Genomic DNA, 21106 nt, shown 5'->3' on the forward strand with positions numbered 1-21106 from the left:
CTGTTCAATGACTGTTAACAATCAATATTGCAATTTTCTAGAAGAATAATAACAATAAAATGATATTTCTCAAACTTTTCATGGGCATCCAAGTATCCAGTCCAAGAAGTTTGGAGAACACATACATAATACATCAGATTGCAAGGTGAATGTCACATTAAATCCTAACATAATTCCACTTGACATTTATGTTGCAAGTGTTGGTGTTGGAAATAAGCCACACTCGGACCGACGATGGATTGGTCCAAGAGGGGCCAGTAGCTCAGTGGTAGAGCACTCCAGCAGCGTATGGAAGGTCCTAGGTTCAAGTCCTAGCTGGTCCATGTCTCAACATGGTATCAGAGCTATAGGTTAGATCAACTTTCAGATTTTAGAATTTAGTACTCCTTTATTTCTAGATTGTTGTCGCATTTGCAGGTCAGGTCAATGTGGCTGAAAGTTGAAGATAGGCTTGATGGGAATCTCAGTTTTACTGCATGGAAGGTTCGAATCAAGTTGGCTCTAGAGGAAGAAGATCTTCTCCAATTCATAGAAGCGAAAGAGCTAACTGAACCTACGGATGTAGCTGAGCTAAAACAATTAAAAAAGGATGCTGTCAAGGCCAAGAAGATTCTCATTGATTCAGTCAAGGACCACCTAGTCACCTCTTTACTTCTGCAAGGGAAATGTTCAGCCATCTACAAGGTACATATGAAGTTAACAATCTCAGTAGGGCAATTACTTTAAGACATCAACTACTTAATATCAAAATGGCAAAAGAAAATTCTGTTATTTCCTACTTTATGAGAATTTCAGAACTAAAGAATCAGCTAGGTTTAATTGGTCATATGATGGAAGACAAAGACCTTGTCATGATTGCCCTAAATGGTCTACCTCACTCATGGGAGTCATTTATCCAAACCATAAGTGGCAGAACTGAGTTACCTACCTTTGATCGCCTTAAGAATGATTGCATCCAAGAAGAGTCTCGTCTCATCACAAGAGGGCAAACCAAAAGTCCCCATGTAGATGATCATCACATGCTTGCAACCCAATGCAAGAAAGGGGGAAATTGGAAGAAGCCTTATCCAAAAAGAAATAGGGAATTCAGACCATTTAGTTCCCAACACCCTTGGAAGAAACCAAGAGATACCTCACGTGTCCGATGGTTTAGATGTGACAAACTTGGTCACTATGCTAAAGAATGTCAGAATAACCCTACTCAAAGTGAAGCCAACCTAAATGAAGTCTCAGAACAAAATGATGACTTCTTATTCATCTCTGCTCTGTCTAGCAGTATTCCTACAGATAGTAATACATGGTTGATTGACAGTAGTGCCTCCAGACACATTACAGGCTACTGTGATCATCTTTCAGACTTAGTAGAAAAGGATACCAGCCTTCACGTGGTAATTGGTGATGACGCTCGTTATTCGGTAAGAGGTTCTGGCTCTACTTTAAATTTGGACTCTGGTATTTCTCTGCACCTTAGTGATATCTTGTTTGTTCCTGGAATTAAAAGAAACCTAATTTCCATTTTTGCTCTAGAAGATAAAGGTTATCAAATTGCATTTTCCGAGGGAAAAGTTGTTGCTTGGCCTAAGAAATCTAGTTTTAAATCTGCTCGTATAATCGGTCATAGATATGATAGTCTTTATAAGCTCTCTACTAACCCTATTTAAGCCCTCATTAATGAGGCTCCTGAATCTTGTGAGCTATGGCATAGAAGACTTGGACACTTGCATTATCAAGCTCTTCCCTCTCTTGAAAAGTTAGTCAAAGGTATGCCCAAACTCAGTCAAATTCATGATAATACTTGCAAAGGTTGTGCTATAGGTAAAAATGTTAAAAGTCCTTTTCATAAAAGTGAAAATAGAGCTAAAGACAAACTAGAACTTGTTCACTTTGATTTATGTGGTCCTATGTCTATAGCATCTCCTAGTGGATTTCTTTACTACGTAATCTTCATAGATGATTTCTCTAGGAAAACTTGGATCTACTTCTTGAAATCTAAAGAATGTGATGAAGTCTTAAGTAAATTTAAAGAGTTTAAGGCATTAACTGAAAACTCTTCTGGTAAAAGAATTAAATGTCTAAGATCTGACAATGGAGGTGAGTACACCTCCGGTAGCTTTTATGATTTTTGTGTTGAGTCAGGAATTAAGAGGGAGTTTTGTGTTCCATACAATACTCAACAAAATGGAGTTGCTGAAAGAAATAATAGGACTATTGTTGAGGTTGCAAAGGCTATGATTCACGATCAAGATTTGCAGACCTTCCTATGGGCTGAGGCTTCTAAAACAACAGTGTATATCCAGAATAGATGTGCACACTGTGTTCTAAAGAACATGACCCCTGAAGAAGCCTTCACAGGATCCAAACCAGACATCAGTCACCTCAGAATTTTTGGAAGTCTCGTTTATGTTCATGTGCCCAAGGAAAAACGATCCAAGTTGGGACCCTCCGGAAAGAAAGGCATGCCAATCGGCTACAGTGAATCCTCCAAGGCATTCAAGATATACATCCCGGGTCAAAGGTATGTTGAGGTAAGTAGGGATGTTACATTTGAAGAAGACATTGCTTTTAAGAAATCAAAAGGTTCTTGTGTTATTGATGAAGCTAATGTCAATCAAGATATGAATGTTGATACTAACCCTGAGATTCAGAGGGAGCTGGTTGAACCTCCACCTCAAGAAGAACATAATGATCCACCAGAGCCCATGAATCCCACTGATATTCCTAGTGACATTGTCGTTACCAAAAAGAGGCCTCTTTGGGTAAGATACACCATTCAAGAAGCCGAAAGATTTGTTGCTCCCAGTGGCACCTTCCGTGAAACTAAGAGACCTCAAGTATTCTCCAACTACGTTGCATTGATGTGCAATCTCATTGAAACTGAACCTTGCAATGTTGAAGAAGCCTTGAATCATCATGCCTGGAAGCTTGCTATGGATGAAGAGTATCAGTCAATCATCAAGAATGATGTTTGGGATATTGTGCCCAGACCCAAAGGTAAATCTGTTGTTTTCTCTAAATGGTTATTTAAAATTAAACATAATGCTGATGGTAGTATTGAAAAATATAAGGCTAGATTTGTAGCTCGTGGTTTTTCTCAAAAAGAAGGCATAGACTATGAAAAAACATTTGTTTCTGTTGCTAGATATACTTCTATTAGAACGATAATAGCTATTGCTGCTGCTAGGGGTTGGAAACTACATCAGATGGATGTTAAGATTGCCTTCCTTAATGGTGTCATTGAGGAAAAGGTCTATATTGAACAGCCTGAGGGTTATGAGATTCAGGATAGATTCTCATGTGTGCAGGTTGAAGAAAGCTCTATATGGCCTTAAACAAGCTCCTCGTGCTTGGTATGAAAGAATTGATAAATACTTGTTAAGTCTAGGTTTTTGTAAAAATGATGCTGACTCTTAACATATACTTTAAGGTAGCCAATGATGAAATGCTAATTCTAGTTGTATATGTGGATGACTTATTTCTTACTGGTAAAGTTGAACTTATTATTAGATGCAAGAAAGAACTAGCTTCAGAATTTGAAATGAAAGACTTAGGTCTAATGCATTATTTGTTAGGTCTAGAAGTATGGCAAAGATCTAACGAAATTTTTCTAAGTCAAAGAAAGTGTACTATTGTCGTTTTGAAAAGATTTAGAATGATGGATTGTAAACCCATGTCTACTCCTATGGAATCTAACTTAAAGAAGTTAAGTGTTTTTGCAGCTAACTCTGATTTTGCGGATCCATCAGAGTACCGGCAGTTGATTGGATCACTGATGTATCTAGTTAACACTAGACTAGACATATGTTTTGCTGTGAATGCTCTTAGCCAGTTTATGAGCATGCCCAAACATGTTCATCTTGTTGCAGCCAAGCACATCCTAAGGTATTTGCGAGGCGCAGTTGGTTTTGGGCTGAAGTATCCACTTAACACTTCAATAACCTTGGAAGGTTATTCAGATGCAGACTGGGTTGGAAGTGTCAAAGACAGGAAAAGCACCTCCGGTATTTGTTTTAGCTTGGGATCCGCAGTGATCTCTTGGGCTTGCAGAAAACAATCCTCAGTGGCATTGAGTACTGTTGAAGCTGAGTGTATTGCAGCAAGTGTAGCTTCTAGAGAAGCAGTGTGGCTTCGTAAGCTTCTTGTTGTGCTGTTTGGTCAACCTTGGGGTCCTACAGTTATTCACTGTGATAACCAGAGTTGTATCGAAATGTCTATAAATTCAGTGTTTCATGACAGGTCAAAACATGTGGAAACCCATTATCATTTCATTCGGGATATGGTGCAAAGAGGTGCTATTCAGCTGAAGTATGTCAGCACTGATGAGCAGGTTGCAGATATTCTTACCAAGCCTCTATCCAAAGTGAAGTTTGTGTACTTCAGGGACAGACTTGGTATTGTGGAAAATGAAACCCTAATTGAGAGGGAGTCTCAATCTTAGTGATACATTGTGTTGTATCAAACCACCCTTTGTGGGCAATGTAAGGTGGTATTGTAATCTTCTCAAGGAGAAATGTAATTATTAACCATCCTCTACGGGCAATGTAAGATGGTATTGTAATCTTCTCAGGGAGAAGTGTAATTGTTGACCATCCTCTGCGGGCAATGTAAGATGGTAGAAAATATCCTCTCCACCCTTTGTGGGCAATGTAAGGTGGATCCAGTCTATGCTTGTGTGCGAGTTGGAAGGTTATATTATGTAGTTCCATTATATGCTTGTGTGCAAGATGGAAGACTACAATATTCTGATTATGTAATCCATCATTTGTGTGTGTGCAAGATGGAAGATTATTGTTATGTTCTCCTCCCTAATTAAGAGGGAGTGTTGTTTGTAATTAGGGTGGCGGATTCCAATTGCCTTGGGCAACATTGGAATCCGCCTAAGGGGGCCAGCCCCATCTCCAATGCATAAGGGCTGGGCCGTATATCTCCACGCTTCACCTCCACGTCACACTAAAGTCTACATGCCATCATGATAGGGCCTATCCTAAACATTTCACATTAAGCAAATTAAATAAATTAAATAATTAAAAGGTTTTAATTTATATTGCAAGCCGACATGTTAAAAGGGGTTTGCTCCACATATATATAAACATAAAACCCCCATCACAAATCATTCAATTCACTTCTCACTTCATGCGAAATATGCAAACTTCAGGAAGAAAGACTACATCTGCACCTACAGCAACTATATCTGCTATATCAGCAATTTGGATCTGCTAGTTGAGGTGTGAATTCCATTATTAGAAGTCAGCGAACTTAGTGAAGATAGTGCGAATTCCTTGAAGGTCTGCAAATCTGGGTTAAAGGAGCAGCAAGCCAGCAGCAACCAACACACATGTGACAGCCAACCAATCTGTCATTCTTTCTGTGACAGCAACATCTGCTTCTACAAGTTTAGGAAGATAAGTGTTGTAATAATTGCATAACCATAATCCATAATCAGATCCGAGGATCTTTTCGGGCTGGGTTTTTCCTCCTAGGAGGTTTTCCCAGGGTAACTGTGTCTTGTCTTTATTTCATTCTCTTTCTTTACTATGCTTAAATTTGAAACTATAATTCTCTAATCTAATTAATCTAATCAGTAAACAAATTCTGATTTTCTGAGTTTAGTTAATCTGAAAGTGTTAAAATTAACATGGTATCAGAGCCAGGTCTAGGCTAGGAGCCCCAAGCACGCAAGAGGTGTGGCTTAAGGGGGGGTGTTGGTGTTGGAAATAAGCCACACCCGGACCGACGATGGACTGGTCCAAGAGGGGCCAGTAGCTCAGTGGTATAAATGGAGAATATTTGCTACAAAATGCAGGGTATAAATGGAATGATGATGAAGAAAATTAGTTAAAACTTAAAGAAGAGCACTACCTTAATCAGAGCTCTCCAAGATATCACTGATAGTATCAATTGCTGAGGAAGAAAGTTGATGATGATATGCAATTAAAATTATATGGCAAATAAAAGTGATAAGAAATGAGTGCAAACCACTTTTTCTGAGAACTGCATTTGCTTATATGGTCAAATACTTTCCATTCTAGAAAGAATGTAACAAGAGTTTATATATTCTTGATAATTTCAAATATCATCAGAGGAGGTTGGAAGCTATTGAATACTTGCTTGTCACTGATAATGCTAAAAAAAGGTTTGTGAAATGTCTTTAGCTGCAATGTGCCTAGCAGTCCGGCCAAAAAGGCAAGCCACTCAGCATGAGAGTTCTGTTGATGCAACTATTAGAGGGGCAGAATGGAGTCATCACATTTACAATCACCAGGCTTTTCCTCTTACCCTAATCTGTTAACTATGAGACCTGGGCCAAATCCCAGTAGAAGATGGTGCAAATGATCAAGCAGTCAAAGGCTATCCACACACCAAGGATAGGGAAAATCAACATTATTTTTTTCTCTGTATTTTGTAATAAATATGGTGTGATTGTTTTTTTTGATCTGTAATAAATCTGGTGTTATTGTTGCCATATATTTCTGGGACAATTTTGTAATTCCTAAAACAGCTTTCTTACCTTCCTGAAGGGTCAGAAAAGGCTACCAATTTTCATAATCCCTGTCAATATAAGCATATTTGATGTCATTAGAAACAGTGCCTCAGAAAGTTAGCCTGACTTTAGTCTTTCCTGGAGTATTTTTATATCTTGAGGACCTGTTACAACTGTCCTCTGCTGGAATGTAAATGAGGTTTTATCATCAGAAGATTTGCTAGTTCAGACTAAGTCTAGGGCAAGCATAAATGTTTGCGTCTGCTAGTAATAGAATTTTTCAGCTTCTGTCAAAATAAAATTAAATGGGCAATTGCTTTTGGTTATCATACCTGCTGTAGCCTGATCTACATGAACATCTTGTTTCAATTATGGAATTTTGAGAGAGCTCGCTTTCACCTTAACTAGGATTGCATGCCTATGTTTACTAGAGATTTTGTACATACTAATTTCAATGTTGAAGATGTTATCTTCCAAGAAATTCTGTTATATTGTCTATTATTATGTTCTATTTCTGTGACAGGTGTTTGCTATGGATGTTTTGCATATAGTTTTATTGCTCACAGGACAAAGTAGATGTTTCTTGTTGATTTGTTCTCTACCTTGTGTTTATTACACTCATGGTATAGATAGGACAGGCTCCAAAATGCCCTAGGACCGAGCCATATCCCACACATTGAAAAAGAGAAGATAGAATTTGAAACAAAAAAATATTGAAGAACTGAAGCCGATGTAATTCTGACTTTTGTAGAACTTAGAAGCTAAACACATTTTTGATCAGGTAGATGGACAATCAAATGATTTAACACTTCTTTACTATGATTTTAATAAGGACAAAGAATTTATTTTATTAGGTTATTATTTTTCAGTGCATCTTCGTTGAGTTTTTCATTGCTCTGTAAAATTTGTTTCTTCAGCGTTTACTGTTCTTATGAATATCTGTGCCTTAAGATTATGTAAATATTTTTGCCTTTCTTGTTGCAGGGAATGTTTATACCGGCTTTAAAAGGGCAGGCAAGCGATGAGCAGCAGGAGGAGTGGTTACCTCTTGCATATAAAATGAAAATTATTGGCTGTTATGCACAAACTGAACTTGGCCATGGCTCAAATGTCCAAGGACTTGAGACAACTGCAACATTTGATCCAACTTCTGATGAATTTGTCTTAAATAGCCCTACACTGACTTCAACTAAGGTTTAGTAGAAATTATTAATGCTTCTTCCGAATTCCATTTTGAAAATTAGCCATTCTTTTATTATATTCTTTTGGTTTATATAAAGACTTTTTGACATTTTTTGTCGTATTGCATTCTATTCATGGATTGAGTGATACCTTTGATCACTGGTATCTCAAAGAAGGGAAAGTAATGGAATTTTAACTAAATGAATTTGAGTGGGGACTTTTTGCTTCTGAATAGTCTCTTGATTGGGCCCATGAACAGTATAGAAACTCAAATTTCCATAGCATCTCTCAACTTCCTTCATGTTACTTTCTTACCTCTACTTCAGATTGCCTTTGCTGAACCTGTAAAGTAACCTCATGCATATGACTATTGATACTTTCCTTCCCTATTGTTCTACTGTGTACATATGAAAAGTGGTGGCCTGGAGGCTTAGGAAAAGTATCAACGCATGCAATTGTATATGCGCGCCTCATAACAGATGGTCGTGACTATGGAGTGCATGGTAAATTTATCTTTGAAAATTCAAATATGGTTTCCTTTTTGATTTATCATGATATTTTATATCAATAAATGAACAATGTTTTTTTATCCATAGAACATATATAGAGTCCACGTAAGTTGGGAGAAGCAGGAAAAGCTACTTTGATTGGGATTAATGACTAAATATGTACTATTTTCTTGATTACTCAGCTTTTCTTGTTCAAATAAGGAGTCTGGAAAATCATCAACCACTTGCGGGAGTTACTGTTGCTGATATTGGTGTGAAGTTTGGGAATGGTGGATACAATACCATGGACAATGGCCTCCTAAGACTTGATCATGTTCGAATACCTCGTAAGCAGATGTTGATGAGGTATGCAGGATTTATCATAACTATAGAATTTTAGTAGTTTCTATCTATATTATTGCAGTTACGAGATTCATTTTAAGGTAACATCTCACAAAGGAATGCATAAGACAAGGCACTGAAATTATAAAATCACTTCATGAATGAGTTTTTTTCTGTTCACAATGAAGACCATATATACATGCAGATTAGAATATCGCTTCTAATAAGTCCACAGCAGCTTTGAGTTTGCTAAAGGAAGAAGAAGATACAATACCATCTATTAGTTAATATAATCATGGTAGCATTGCACTCTCATTGAAAATTGAAAGTATGAATGGAATTCAATTGCTTGGCTTTACAATGTGAAAACAAAGGAAATATGTAATGTCCCCTAATGCAACCCTCTTATATTCTGTCCTAGAATCACAATTTCGGTACATAGAGAGAACAATAGAAGGACACTAATGTAAATCTGCACAACAAATTAGATAACATTTCCATCATGTCATGGTAGAACATATATTTGTCATTCTTAATATATTGCAAACAGTATATGAAGGATTTAACAACCTTTCTTTCCTTACACCTATCCTCATTTGGAGCTCAAGGAGAATCACACAAGGTGCCTCGATTCTATCCCTCTCCAACAAGCCCAAGAGCACAAAGGACCTCGTCAACTTGGCCTCCTGATCCACACTTGGGGTTGGCGTACCTGCTGGAGCCTAGTGCTCTTGCTTCCTTGTATTCTCCCTCCATAATTGGATGGTGAGATTGAAAGGTATTACAGACTCCATCATATAGTTTACTTAATTGCCATATGTACAGTTAATGTAGAAAGGCATTATTACACTGCCATACATATTGCAGTCTATATTAATATTACTATTAAATTCTGCATAAGAACATTATTAGGTGTCATATATTAAGCATACATATTTCCTCTGATGCCTTTTATTCTCTTAACTTTCCTCCTTCCTTTCTTATCCTCCCTCTCGATGCTTTATAGGAGCAAGGGAGGGTGACGACTCAAGGAAGTGTCACCACTATTCAAAGGGGGCTGACTTTTCCAAGTAGTTGCTGCCTTAGGATTACATGGGACCCCTTTGGAGATTAGGGACCCATTTATTAATTTATTTCATCCAAAACATTTCATGAATATCATCATTTAATAAATATTAATTAATTAATAATATTATCAAACAAACATTCATTAATTAATATTTATTAAATAATGTTATCAAACAAACATTCATTAATAATAATAAAATACCAATTAATTAATAATAATATCAAACAAACATTCATTAAATATTTATTAATTAATAATAATACATATAAAATATTGATTAATTAATAGTGATTGTTACATTTATTTTATTTGCACATAATGAACATTCAAATTAAATATTAAATTAATAAATAAACAATCAACAATATTTTAATTGCTATATCTATGTTATTTTCTTGGATTGAGAGAAAAAATGATGATCAAGGACAGGTCATGACAAAATATCAGCAAACTAAAAAATAAAATAAAACTGTTATTGTTATTTTATGCCAAACAGAATGCTTAGAAATAGAAACAAACATGAGACAATTGTTTTTTTGAGGCAAACGTATGACAAAAAAAAAATGTTCATTGTTGTCGTTTCAAGCCTAGATTCTCATTTTCTCAATCAAGCAATTTATAGTACTAAATAAAAATTGAACGCACATTTACCATATGAGGCTGAGGCTGTAGAATGTGAGGTTGATGCTCTAGTATCTTGGTTTTCCACCCCTTTACTGCAGTCGTGATCATCAAATAGCTCCTCCAAGTTGGCAAAATTATCACCATCAAATAATCTGCAATCCATCATGTTTTGTGAGTAATCTGGCCAAGGTCACTTGGTTGATTATCTTGGACACTACTTGATATTATCAAGCCATACATTCATGATCAAACGATATATCCAAGCAATTTAAATTGATTGCAGTACTTAAAATTTTAAAATGAGTGACTGAGTTAAAGGATGTGATTAGCAGTACTTTGTAGTTATTTTTAGTAATTTCTAACTTAATAATGTTTTTTTAGTCAATGAGAAGGATGTGGCGACCAAATGCCAAATTATCTATCCAGGTTTGGCTCAGTTGGTTTTGCTTCTTGGAGTGTATGTTTCCAAATAGACCTCAAGAATTGTTGCAAATGGTAGAATTGCAGGGCTAGGGCACGATGTACCTTGTCATCCATTGAAGCTTGCCAAAGTAGGTTTCGCATTGACCTGAATTTCCACTAGTCACTTAAGTAAAACTTAGTAATGCAATACAACTATAAAACTATAATGTATTAAAACTTTGTAATGCAATAATAGTATAAACTTATAATCTATTTCAAAATTTCATATAGCAAAAAGGCAATTCATGATTGCAAATTATTAATTACCTGGTTTTAAAGCCTTTCATGAGCCTATGCATGTATGCCAAAAAAGAATCTCTTTGCTCATTGGTTTGAAACTCTGCTATAGCTGCCCTCTAATCTTCTACATCAGAGAAAAATGTTGCAATGCACTGAAACAGGCTCTGCCATCTCTGCATCATTCTTTATTGATTCACTATAAAAGAATGGGGGATTTCAATAGTATCCAGTGGCATCGAGGTAACAATGTATTTGTCATTTCCATCTTCTAATAATAATCTCCCATGTTGTCATGTTTTGTCTTAATCATTATGAAGTTTGGACCTTATTGTCTCCTTTTCCATATCCATGTCTTTGTAAAAATAGTTCATGGGGGATTCTTTCCCTATCAACTGATCTCAACACCATGGTCAGTGGATTTAAATTTTGCACAGCCTTGTACAACTGTCTAAAAGAACTCATAAAAACAAGGCATGTAGTGGTTAGGCCATTCATGCGATCGGCAAAGATAGAATCAACCCAGTTAGATGAACCAAACTTACATATTAGGATTGCTTTTTGTGCACTTAAATTTTGCAATGCAAGGCAATGAGTTACAAATCTTGTTACACAGAGATGAATGGTCTCCTGTTCCTCGGTAAACGTTCATATCATACTAAGTACTCTAGTGCAATTGGAATTTTGTGACAGATGTCACCCTGTCTATTACAGATTTAAGGCGTAGAAGTTTACCAATGTTGTATGGGGATAAATCAAGACAATGTGTTGCACATGGCCTCCTAAAAAATGAAGCTTGCTTGTTGCCACATAATTAGCTTCATTATTTGTGATAAATAGATTCAGATATTATGGCACAACTTCAGTAACTATCTCATCAATCATAAAACTAAAAAATTCATACCCATTCAAAATAGTAGGTAAGGGTTAACGTTGGTCATAAAAGCAAATTAAAGTGCCTTAAAAAAAAACTCTAAATTTAAAAACAATTTAGGGTTTGGGCTAGTAACTAAGTAAACTCTAAATTTTTAACATAACCTAACCCCAACCCCAGGCCAACAAAATTATTTTAGGGTAAGGGTTTCATGTATAAGTTTGAAAGTTTAACCTTGTAAAGCTTACAGTTCAAGCTTCAAACCCTAGTGGCTTGGGTTTAATCATAATATTAATCTATAACCATTAGAATTTAAATTTAATCTTGAAATTTAAGACTTAGAACTCTAACTCTTAAGTTCTAAACCAAAATAGATAAAAAGTTTGAACTTGAACAAAAATATAAAGAGTCCTTTGCCTCTTTTGTGTTGCAGCTTGCTGCCTTGCTATGTAGATTCTAGAAGCATTAAAGTTAGAGGAAATGTGGAAAATGAAGAACAATAGAAATGACATGCCCTACTTTGTGCCCTAAATGTTCAACTTTAAAATTTGATTTGTAAATCCTATAGTACAGCCATGCTCTGCAAAAGTTTGATTCTGGAATGTAAAAATGAAGCAAAACTGAAAATGCAGTATTTTTAAGGTAAAAGAGGCAAATTACTGAATAACTTGCAATTACTTGGGGGGCTATAATGTCCCCTTCCCAACTAGATAGTTTGGTGGACCGTTAACCTATTTAGTTTGGTTCTTGTAGGCAAATGAGTTAGGGTTAGGGAACATTGGAGGCAGTTTGTCTAGTAGTTTGGTAGTATATGATGTGTAGTTGATGTTTGACCGTTATAATGAGCATAATTTCCTGTTTTGGGGTGATTTTGGGTCAGTCTTCCAATACTTACTATTTTTAATAAGTCAGTTGGCAGGGTTACTATTTTTAGTATTGTCGGTGGTTTCAATTTTGATGATTATCTCACCATTTTCTATAGTCCGGTTGTTTTAAATAAAATAATGATAAGTAATTAATTAATAAAGTTAAATTAAAGATTTTAACTTTATCGTTATTTTAATTTATTCAATAAAGGAACTATAGGGCCAGTTATAAAATCAAAGATGATTTATTTTAAATGAATGAGGCCTTTTGATATCTGGACGTGACACTGGAAGATTAAAAAGTGACTTTTATTAAATAAAGCAAAAAATGAAGAGGGTTGATTTTCTTGGGAGAGCTATAAAGGCACTTTTGTGGAGCTCATTTTTGATGCTGAGTTTGATACTTGATATCGTCATTTCGCAACCTTCTAAAATCCTTAATGTATTTTGCTGGCAAAATAGCGAAAACACCGTATGAGCTTGCCCCTTGTCATCGCCATTTTGCTACTTGCCGAATATAAGAAGCTGTGGGACCCGCGAAACAGCGATGTCATAATATATAAGTAACACTACATTAATCATAGACAACAATAATTAGATATGTGTCTGTTGTAGGTAAGGTAGGTAGTATCCCTTGGCTTAGTGGGCTGGGGTTGGAGTTTGATACTCGATATCGCCATTTCTTTTGGAGGAGATCGCTTTTCTTCGCTTTGTGAGAAGGAAACCCCTTGTAGGCAAAATTCTCCACATTACTGAAAGACATAATCTGGAGCACATTACTGAGAGACATAATCTGGAGAATTTGTCGGTGTTTATAATATAGGAAACACAATTGAGCTTCAATGGTATTTGGTTGATCATCTTCTTCAGCTCCAGGTTGCAGTTTTACAGAGTATTTTCAAAGTTTGCTGATTGGAGGAGAGTTGGGAGGTGTTATTGCTGTTTGTTCTTGGCATTGGCTGGCCGTACAACCTTCCTAGCTGGCCATACTTACCTAGGGCTGGCCCTACTTCATCTAGATTGGGCATGATATTTCTAGAGGCTGGTCGATTTGGGTTTGAGTGTGATTATCTGCTGAAATGACCACCCCTATTTTCATTTTGAAAGAGACTTGCAAACTACTATGTGATATCAATTAAATTGCTTAATAATCAAGATGGCATTTTATCAAACACTTGACAAACATACAACAATATATGCAAAACCCGAAACTTCTTATTTGTTGTTAAATACTGATTTGCAATATCAATGTGCACATTCAACTGCCTTATGGGCTGCGACAATGATTCAGGTTTGTATTCAACAATTACAATGCTTAGTAATGAAAATATGATAGAAAAAACCTGGAATTGAATGTTGTAGTGGTTTGCAGATGTAATGGTAGCCTTCCAAACTTCTAATCAGCAGGAAAAACAAGTAAACTCATACCAACATTGTTCATGCACTATAGCAGCACTATTCATGGTACTGTAGCTTTTTTACTATTCATACAGCACTGTAGCAAAAACACTATTCACGCGGTACTGTAGCAAAAACACTATCTTCAAATCTGCACTTTCAAACCCCTGTAAAAACTTCATGCAAGAGCACCAGATGAAGCCCAATGTGTTTCCTGAATGAAAACACCATTAATCCTCTTGACTGTGTCTTTCAACAGCGAAGAGAATGCTAGCAAAGAGGGATTCCGTCCTCCAAGCCCAATAATCAGATCTCTACGAAATCCAACAACATAACATTAATCTCATCCAAGCATACCCCAAAAGAGAGCTCTCAACCTCAATTTATATCTTCTTCCTGGATGCAAACACTTCATTTCCTAAATGTGGGATAATACATTTTAGAATAAAATATTATTTCCCATGATGTACACATTAAAGGGAACTTTTAATATTTTAAACATTACTTTATATTCCCAACCTTATAATATAACGATAAAGTTAAATATTTAATTTAACTTTACACTTTATCGTTAAATATTAAAACATTGTTGATAATCCCTTTAAATCAATGTCGCCTTCAAATATTTTTTACTGATAATTATGCCAACCAGGGAAACACTAAAAATTTCAAGTCACTGCTTTGAGACTAACTTACTATAAATAGTAAGTGTCTAGAAACCCTGTTAGAGCAGCACCGATTGGCCTGAAACTGAAAACACCTAGGCCAAAACACCTCAGGATCCCACCAATGTCCTTGTTAGCCTTCGGGACCGTGTCAGAATAGGCTAACGACACCCCATATCATGTTGCGCTAAAAAGGGGACATTACATCTGCTTGTTTGTAGGCATCTTGAGTATTGTCTGATTTGGTTTCTTCATGTCATCTCACTTGGAGGAGTTTATGTGGGACGCCTAGGTTTTCTAAGTGATATTGCTGCAGTCCCTTATTTCACTTTACCAGAAAATGTGTATTTTTTTTAATGTTTGTAATCAGAATTGTAAGTGATTATAAGCATTGAAAATAGCAAGCATTTCATTTGTATTTGTTGTTATTAAATTGCATCTATTGCAATATATCCCTCTTCTTTCTATTCTTCTATTCTCTCGATCAAATATTCTTAAAACACATTGAAAACAAAAAAAACAAAGGCAAACAGGGCTGCATACTACAGTGGTATCAGAGTAGTGTATCCTGCCATCCTGGAGGGTACAATATGACAAAACAGTGATATGTCAGGTTGGGAACAATCACCATTTCCATTACATTATTGCAAAAACAAATTTTCTTTAAATTTAATTGTAGAGGAACAAAGGGCTTCAAAGAAGCACAATATAGAAAATATAGGTGACAAGAATGCAAGAGATCTAGGAGAGGAAAGATTTTGGAATTTGTTGGATGCCTTGGTGAGAGGGCAACAAGTTGTAGAACAAAGGGCTCAACAGCAAAATCAGCATTGGATCTATTAATAGAAATGATGGCTTGACAAATTGGTGCAAACAATGCCAATAATGGAGGTAACAATGGAGGAAACAATGGAGGCAATTATGTTCATGGAGAGAACTCAGTTTATGGTGGTCATCCAAATCAGCATACTAGAACCATCAACTTGAGGACTCTTATACCTACCTTTCCACCTAGGGTACCAGCACCAGTTTATAATGGATCTCAGATAACTGATTAGCAAGATCAGTTCAGACATGATTGGGAGAGTGGCAGTCTTGAGTTCTAGGCTGCTATATCATTGAGGGGCTACATTGATTTTGGGATGAAGTGTAGACACCTCACTGGTGATAGAGCACATGACTATGACTTGTGAAAAAAGGTGGGGGAAATTGACTCTTAGTACGATGGTGTGGGGAAGACTTCAACTAGAGCTTGGGTTCATAAGGTAGACACCCATTTCGAGCTCAATCCTATGCCAAAAGAAGAGGCTATTAAGTATGCAGCAAAACATCTTGATGGCATTGCACATGGGTGGTGTCATCATTGGATGATCACCATGGGACATGCTAGGATTATTTCTTATGCATATTTCATAGAGAGGTTGATTGAGAGATTTGATAAGAAAGATCTAGAGCTGCATTTTAAAGAGTTGGCACAGCTGAAGGAATGGGTTTCGATTGATACATGTATTGCAGATTTTCAGAGACTTGTAGTGTTAGTATTGATATTTCAGGGAGAAGACTTGTGGTTCTTTTCATGGATGGGTTGACAAATCCATTGAGAGGTTGGATTAAGGCTCTCAATCCACCTACCTTACAAGAGGCCATAAAAAATGCTGGAGACATGGAGGCGTCTACTTCTAGAAGCAAACTTCAGTCTTAGAGTTTCCTTCATAAGGACATGGACAAGAAACAACTTCAAAGGGAATAACATCAGCCGCAAAATGATTAAAACTTGTTGGATAGTGACCATCTGAATGACCTTAGAAGGAGGAAATTGAGCTAAGACAAGATTGCAAACTGAAGAACACGATGGATTTAAGGTGATGGTAGCTAATGGGTATAAGCTTCCTTGTACTTGTAAGATCTCTAATCTGAGCATACAGCTGGTTTATTATGAGTTGAAAGATGAATTCAATGTGGTTGACATGGGGGACAATGATGTTATTCTTGGTATGACATGGATGTTATTACTTGTAGAGTTCTCTTTCAACTTACAGAAGTTGGAAATGAGGTTTGAACACCAAGGATGGAGGGCTTAGAATGGTATCATTTAAGAGGATGAAGCGACTGATTAGACACGATCAGGTAGTGTGGGCAGCAGAATGTCTCATCATGCCAACGGTTCCTACAATTCAGACCAGCAAAAGGACAGCTACCATCCAAATATTCAGAGCTTGCTATTTAAGCATAGCAAGGTGTTCAGGAGTGTCACTCATGGAGTTCCACCCGAGAGGGGAATAGAGCACATCATTGAGATGGAGGAGGGAGCCAAATTAGTAATCACCACTCTTTATTAGCATCGTAAGAGGCATAAGGATGAAATAGAAAAGATAGTTAAGGAGATATTGGAGATGGGGCACATAAGACCCAACAAGAGCCCATTCATATCAACAATAGTTTTGGTAAAGAAGAAAGATGGAACAATGCAGATGTGTATTGATTACAAGGCCTTGAACAAAAAGACAATTAAAAATAGGTATCTAATTCCTAGGATTGATGAGTTGCATGGGGCTCGATGCTATTCTAGGATGGATTTGAGGTCAAGCTATCATCAGATTTGAATGAGGAAAGAGGATATTGAGAAGATTGCTTTTAGGTGCCATTTTGGGCATTTCTAGTTTTTGGTAATGCCCTTTGGATTGATGAATGCTCCCGCGACTTTTCAAGTTGTATGGATTGGGTGTTAGGAAATAGTTGAGGAAATTTGTTTTGATATTTTTTGATGACATCTTGAGGAGGTATTGAGCATCTTAGAGAGTGTGGCTCCACATGCTAAGGAGTCTAAATGTGACTTTGGGATGACAAATCTTCTTTATCTCAGTCACATCATCAACGCAGAGGGAGTGAGAGTTGATCTTGAGAAGATCAGGGCTATTGTTCAATTGTCTGCTCCTATGGATCTCACATATCTTAAGGGATCCTTTGGTCTTTGTGAGTTCTATAGGAGGTTTTTAAGAGTTTTTTCATAGATTGTAGCTCCACTTACATATTTGACTAAGAAGGGAGCTTTTGAGTGGTCTGATTCAGCACAAAGCAGTTTTTATGTAGGAGAAGCTTCCCAACGCATTTGAGAGCAGAACGGTAAGAGGTGTGGAGAGAAGCTACATTTTCAATGATAGAGAGATGTTGGCCATTATGCATGCCTTGGCCAAATTTAGACCATATCGAGTTGGGGTTAAGTTTTTCATCAAAATGGACCACAACATCAAATACTTCTTGAACCTAAAGGATCTTATTGATAGGTAGCATAAGTGGGTCAGTAGATTGCAGGCATATTATTTTGACATTGTTTCTGTCAAGGGGAAGAAAAATATAGTTGCTGATGCACTTTCTAGGAGATCTCATATATGTTCTTTGACGGAGATTTTTGCTGATTGGAGAGAATTAATTGCAGTAGAGTATGCCAAAGATTCTTGGGCAGCAAGAGTTACAGAGGGCACACTTCATGATGATAGGTACACAGTGACTAATGAGCTGATCTTATATAAGAATATAATCTATTTGGTACCGTTGATGTGTTATTTATGCACTTCAGACACAATAAAATACTAAGAATTCTATCCTCTCTTGAACAAGGAAACCTTATATGCTAAACAAATGTGATCAAATAAGATTACGCCAATGTTTCCATAGGCAGGTCTTGACTTGCTGGTAATCACAAAGGGACTTACATTTATGAATCATAGCTGGAACTTGCAAAGTAACTCAACTCCTCAAACAAAGAAACATTAAAAGGGAAATGGTTTAGAGAAACTATGCTAATCCGAAGGACAATGATGATAATTGATAATGCTCAGATGGACAAACTCCTTCAAACCAAGCTCTGCTTCGTCATGATAACAACAACTACACAACGCTGGTGCAATCTCCCAAGGGAATGAAAGATTTTCATACTTCAAACCATTCATTTAAATATCCAATGTTGACACAATCCTAATGAAACATTCACAATTGAACTATTGCAATAATGAGGTTCAGACTACTGTAGCTTATAGTTAGCAAACCACAAAAGTATGAACAAAGGAATTCATCACATGCTGTCACGTTTCTCCATTAAGATCAATGAACTTCAACTAATTGAGAAGTAATAAGAAACCATGCAAAATGTAGAACACAACACAAGAACCACCATAACTTCAACGAAACTTATGTATTGATGTCAACATAGTCTTGGCAACAATTTCTTCTTTCCTTCTCCTACTCTACTTCTACTTTCTAAGGCTATCCACAATTGTCTATTGTTTGTTGATCAACTATTATTTATTAACCTTTACAAATGAAAGGCCAAGCCTTTTATTGATACCCTAATTACAAGGAAAGGCTAAGATTGATTTGGAATCAAAGGGCAAGATTTCATAATAAAACCCTAATTAGGGTTAGTTACAAGTAACTCTTTTGAAACTATCTGCATTCCTTGATCACGTTTACTTTTTCAACTTCATACTTGGATATTCGCTTCCATGTGATGCGTTTCAATCCTTAATCTTGAATTCTTTCACCTTGGAATGTTCTTGACCTTGATTCTTTGATCTTGAAATTCTTTACCTCGGACTTGAATTCCTTGGTGGAGTTCTTGACTTCATGTTGCAATGTCCTTTTCATCCTTAGAGTTCCTCTTTTGAATATCATCTTGCCTTGGTTATGTGAATCTTTAAGTCATTTTGAAAGGTGGAATGTCCTTGATGTAGTTCCTAAATTGTGGAATGCGTCTTTGATATCCTCATCCTCACTTTGATCATGAAATCCATAATTTCCCTGACTTAGTATCATCTTAATGACAGCTTGAATGTCTCCGACTTTGACTTAGGATCTTGGATTTCCAAAGGAACTTCAAGATTGTTGTGAAATATCCTTCATTGTAATGTCTTGATCTTGAACACCTCAAACTCGATCATCTTCCTTGTCACTCTTGAATCGTGAATCTTGTCCTTCCTTGCATTGTCAACTTGAAGTCTTCATGTTGTTGAGTCTTGTTGCATCATCCTTTATTTTCCTTGCATTGATTTTCGAGAAAGAACAAACACTATGAAACATTAATTTGTAAATACTATGTTAATCTTTAAACAACATGCAAGTGAATTAAAACATTTAAAACGTAAAACTTACACCTCTTTTTGCACATTAGGGCGGGATTAGGACTTGGTCATGGATTTCCAAGTGGAAATCCATGACCGCCAAGGAATTCTGATTTGAAACTGATTCACCTCCTCCTCCTGACAAATTCACTCTTCCTTCACTTTGATAAACTTGCATCTTTTTGTTTAGTTGAGGCAATTCACACTTACCTCTTGATATTCGCACTCCCTTGGATGAAATTTCATATGCTGATACCTTTCTTTGGAATTTGCATTGTCCTCCTTATTGCTTACCCACTATCTGGTTTTATTATTGTGCTGGTTTGCGAATTGTGGATGGAGGAATGAATTTTTTTTACTTATGAAAATAATTTTCACATTTACTACTCTTTTTAGGAATCCCCAAACTAGCTTCCTCTTCCAAGTCGGCCTAGGGATAATTTTGTTTCCTTCCTTTAAATCTCTTTCTTTCCCTCTCAAAACTATTTCAAACTTATTGCATATCTTTGGAAGGGCCGACTTGCAATATTTAAAATCAATGTTATTCCACCACTCTATTGGCGGGTCAGATGGACATGTTCACAATTTTGCATTGCCTTGTGTTACATTGGTGGTCTCAAGATGGGGGCATGAATTCATGCAAGTTAAGGAATTATGGAGTACATTTTCATGTAAGAGATGGAATTAAGGAGCACTAATTCACACAGGTGAAGGAATTTTTTGAGCGCATGAGACCTTGTCAAGAAAAAAATGGAACGTATTATAGACTCTATTAGGAAATTCCTTGGGCAGGATTGCAACACAACATAGAAATAGCACCCTTGTTTCATGACTTAATCAATTCACTATTTTCTTTAGGTGGGATTTCACCAGTTCAAAGAAATTACCTTAACTTGAAGCGCATATTCATGGTAGACAAGGAATTTGTTTCTAAAAAGGTGCGCCTAATTGCAGTTGGGATAAGGAATTTGAATGAGTGCAGTTGCAGCATGAAAGAGGAATTTCCTTAGCGCAAATCCATGGTGGTCAAGGATTTTGGGAGTGCAATTTAGAGGTGAACAAGAAATTTCCCAAGTGCAATTTTAGATCCTTTAAGGCATTGGGTGCATTTGCAATGTGAAGAGGAAATCATGTATGGACTTGAGCGCCTTTGCATGGTAGTGATGGAATTCTGCTTGGAGTTGAGCGTATTTGCAAGGCAATGAGGAATTTACGCCTAGAATGTGGCACAATTGCAAGACTATAGAGGAATCCTGCCCAGCCCTATACTGACTCAAATTTCCACCTTGATGGAGGGCAAATTA

The 21106-nt window shown here is 36.6% G+C and overlaps 1 protein-coding gene across 1 annotated transcript in view; it reads left to right on the top strand.

The window, feature by feature from the left end:
• Positions 1-21106, top strand: part of LOC131075658 (peroxisomal acyl-coenzyme A oxidase 1) — a 211182-nt gene that overhangs the window by 17241 nt on the left and 172835 nt on the right. Inside the window, exons 4-6 of the mRNA XM_058012499.2 lie at positions 7463-7672; positions 8076-8163; positions 8352-8514. Coding sequence (XP_057868482.2) covers positions 7463-7672; positions 8076-8163; positions 8352-8514 — 461 coding nt within the window. The remainder of the gene's footprint in view (positions 1-7462; positions 7673-8075; positions 8164-8351; positions 8515-21106) is intronic.

Source organism: Cryptomeria japonica, chromosome 6 (genome assembly GCF_030272615.1).
Source record: "Cryptomeria japonica chromosome 6, Sugi_1.0, whole genome shotgun sequence".
NCBI lineage: Eukaryota > Viridiplantae > Streptophyta > Pinopsida > Cupressales > Cupressaceae > Cryptomeria > Cryptomeria japonica.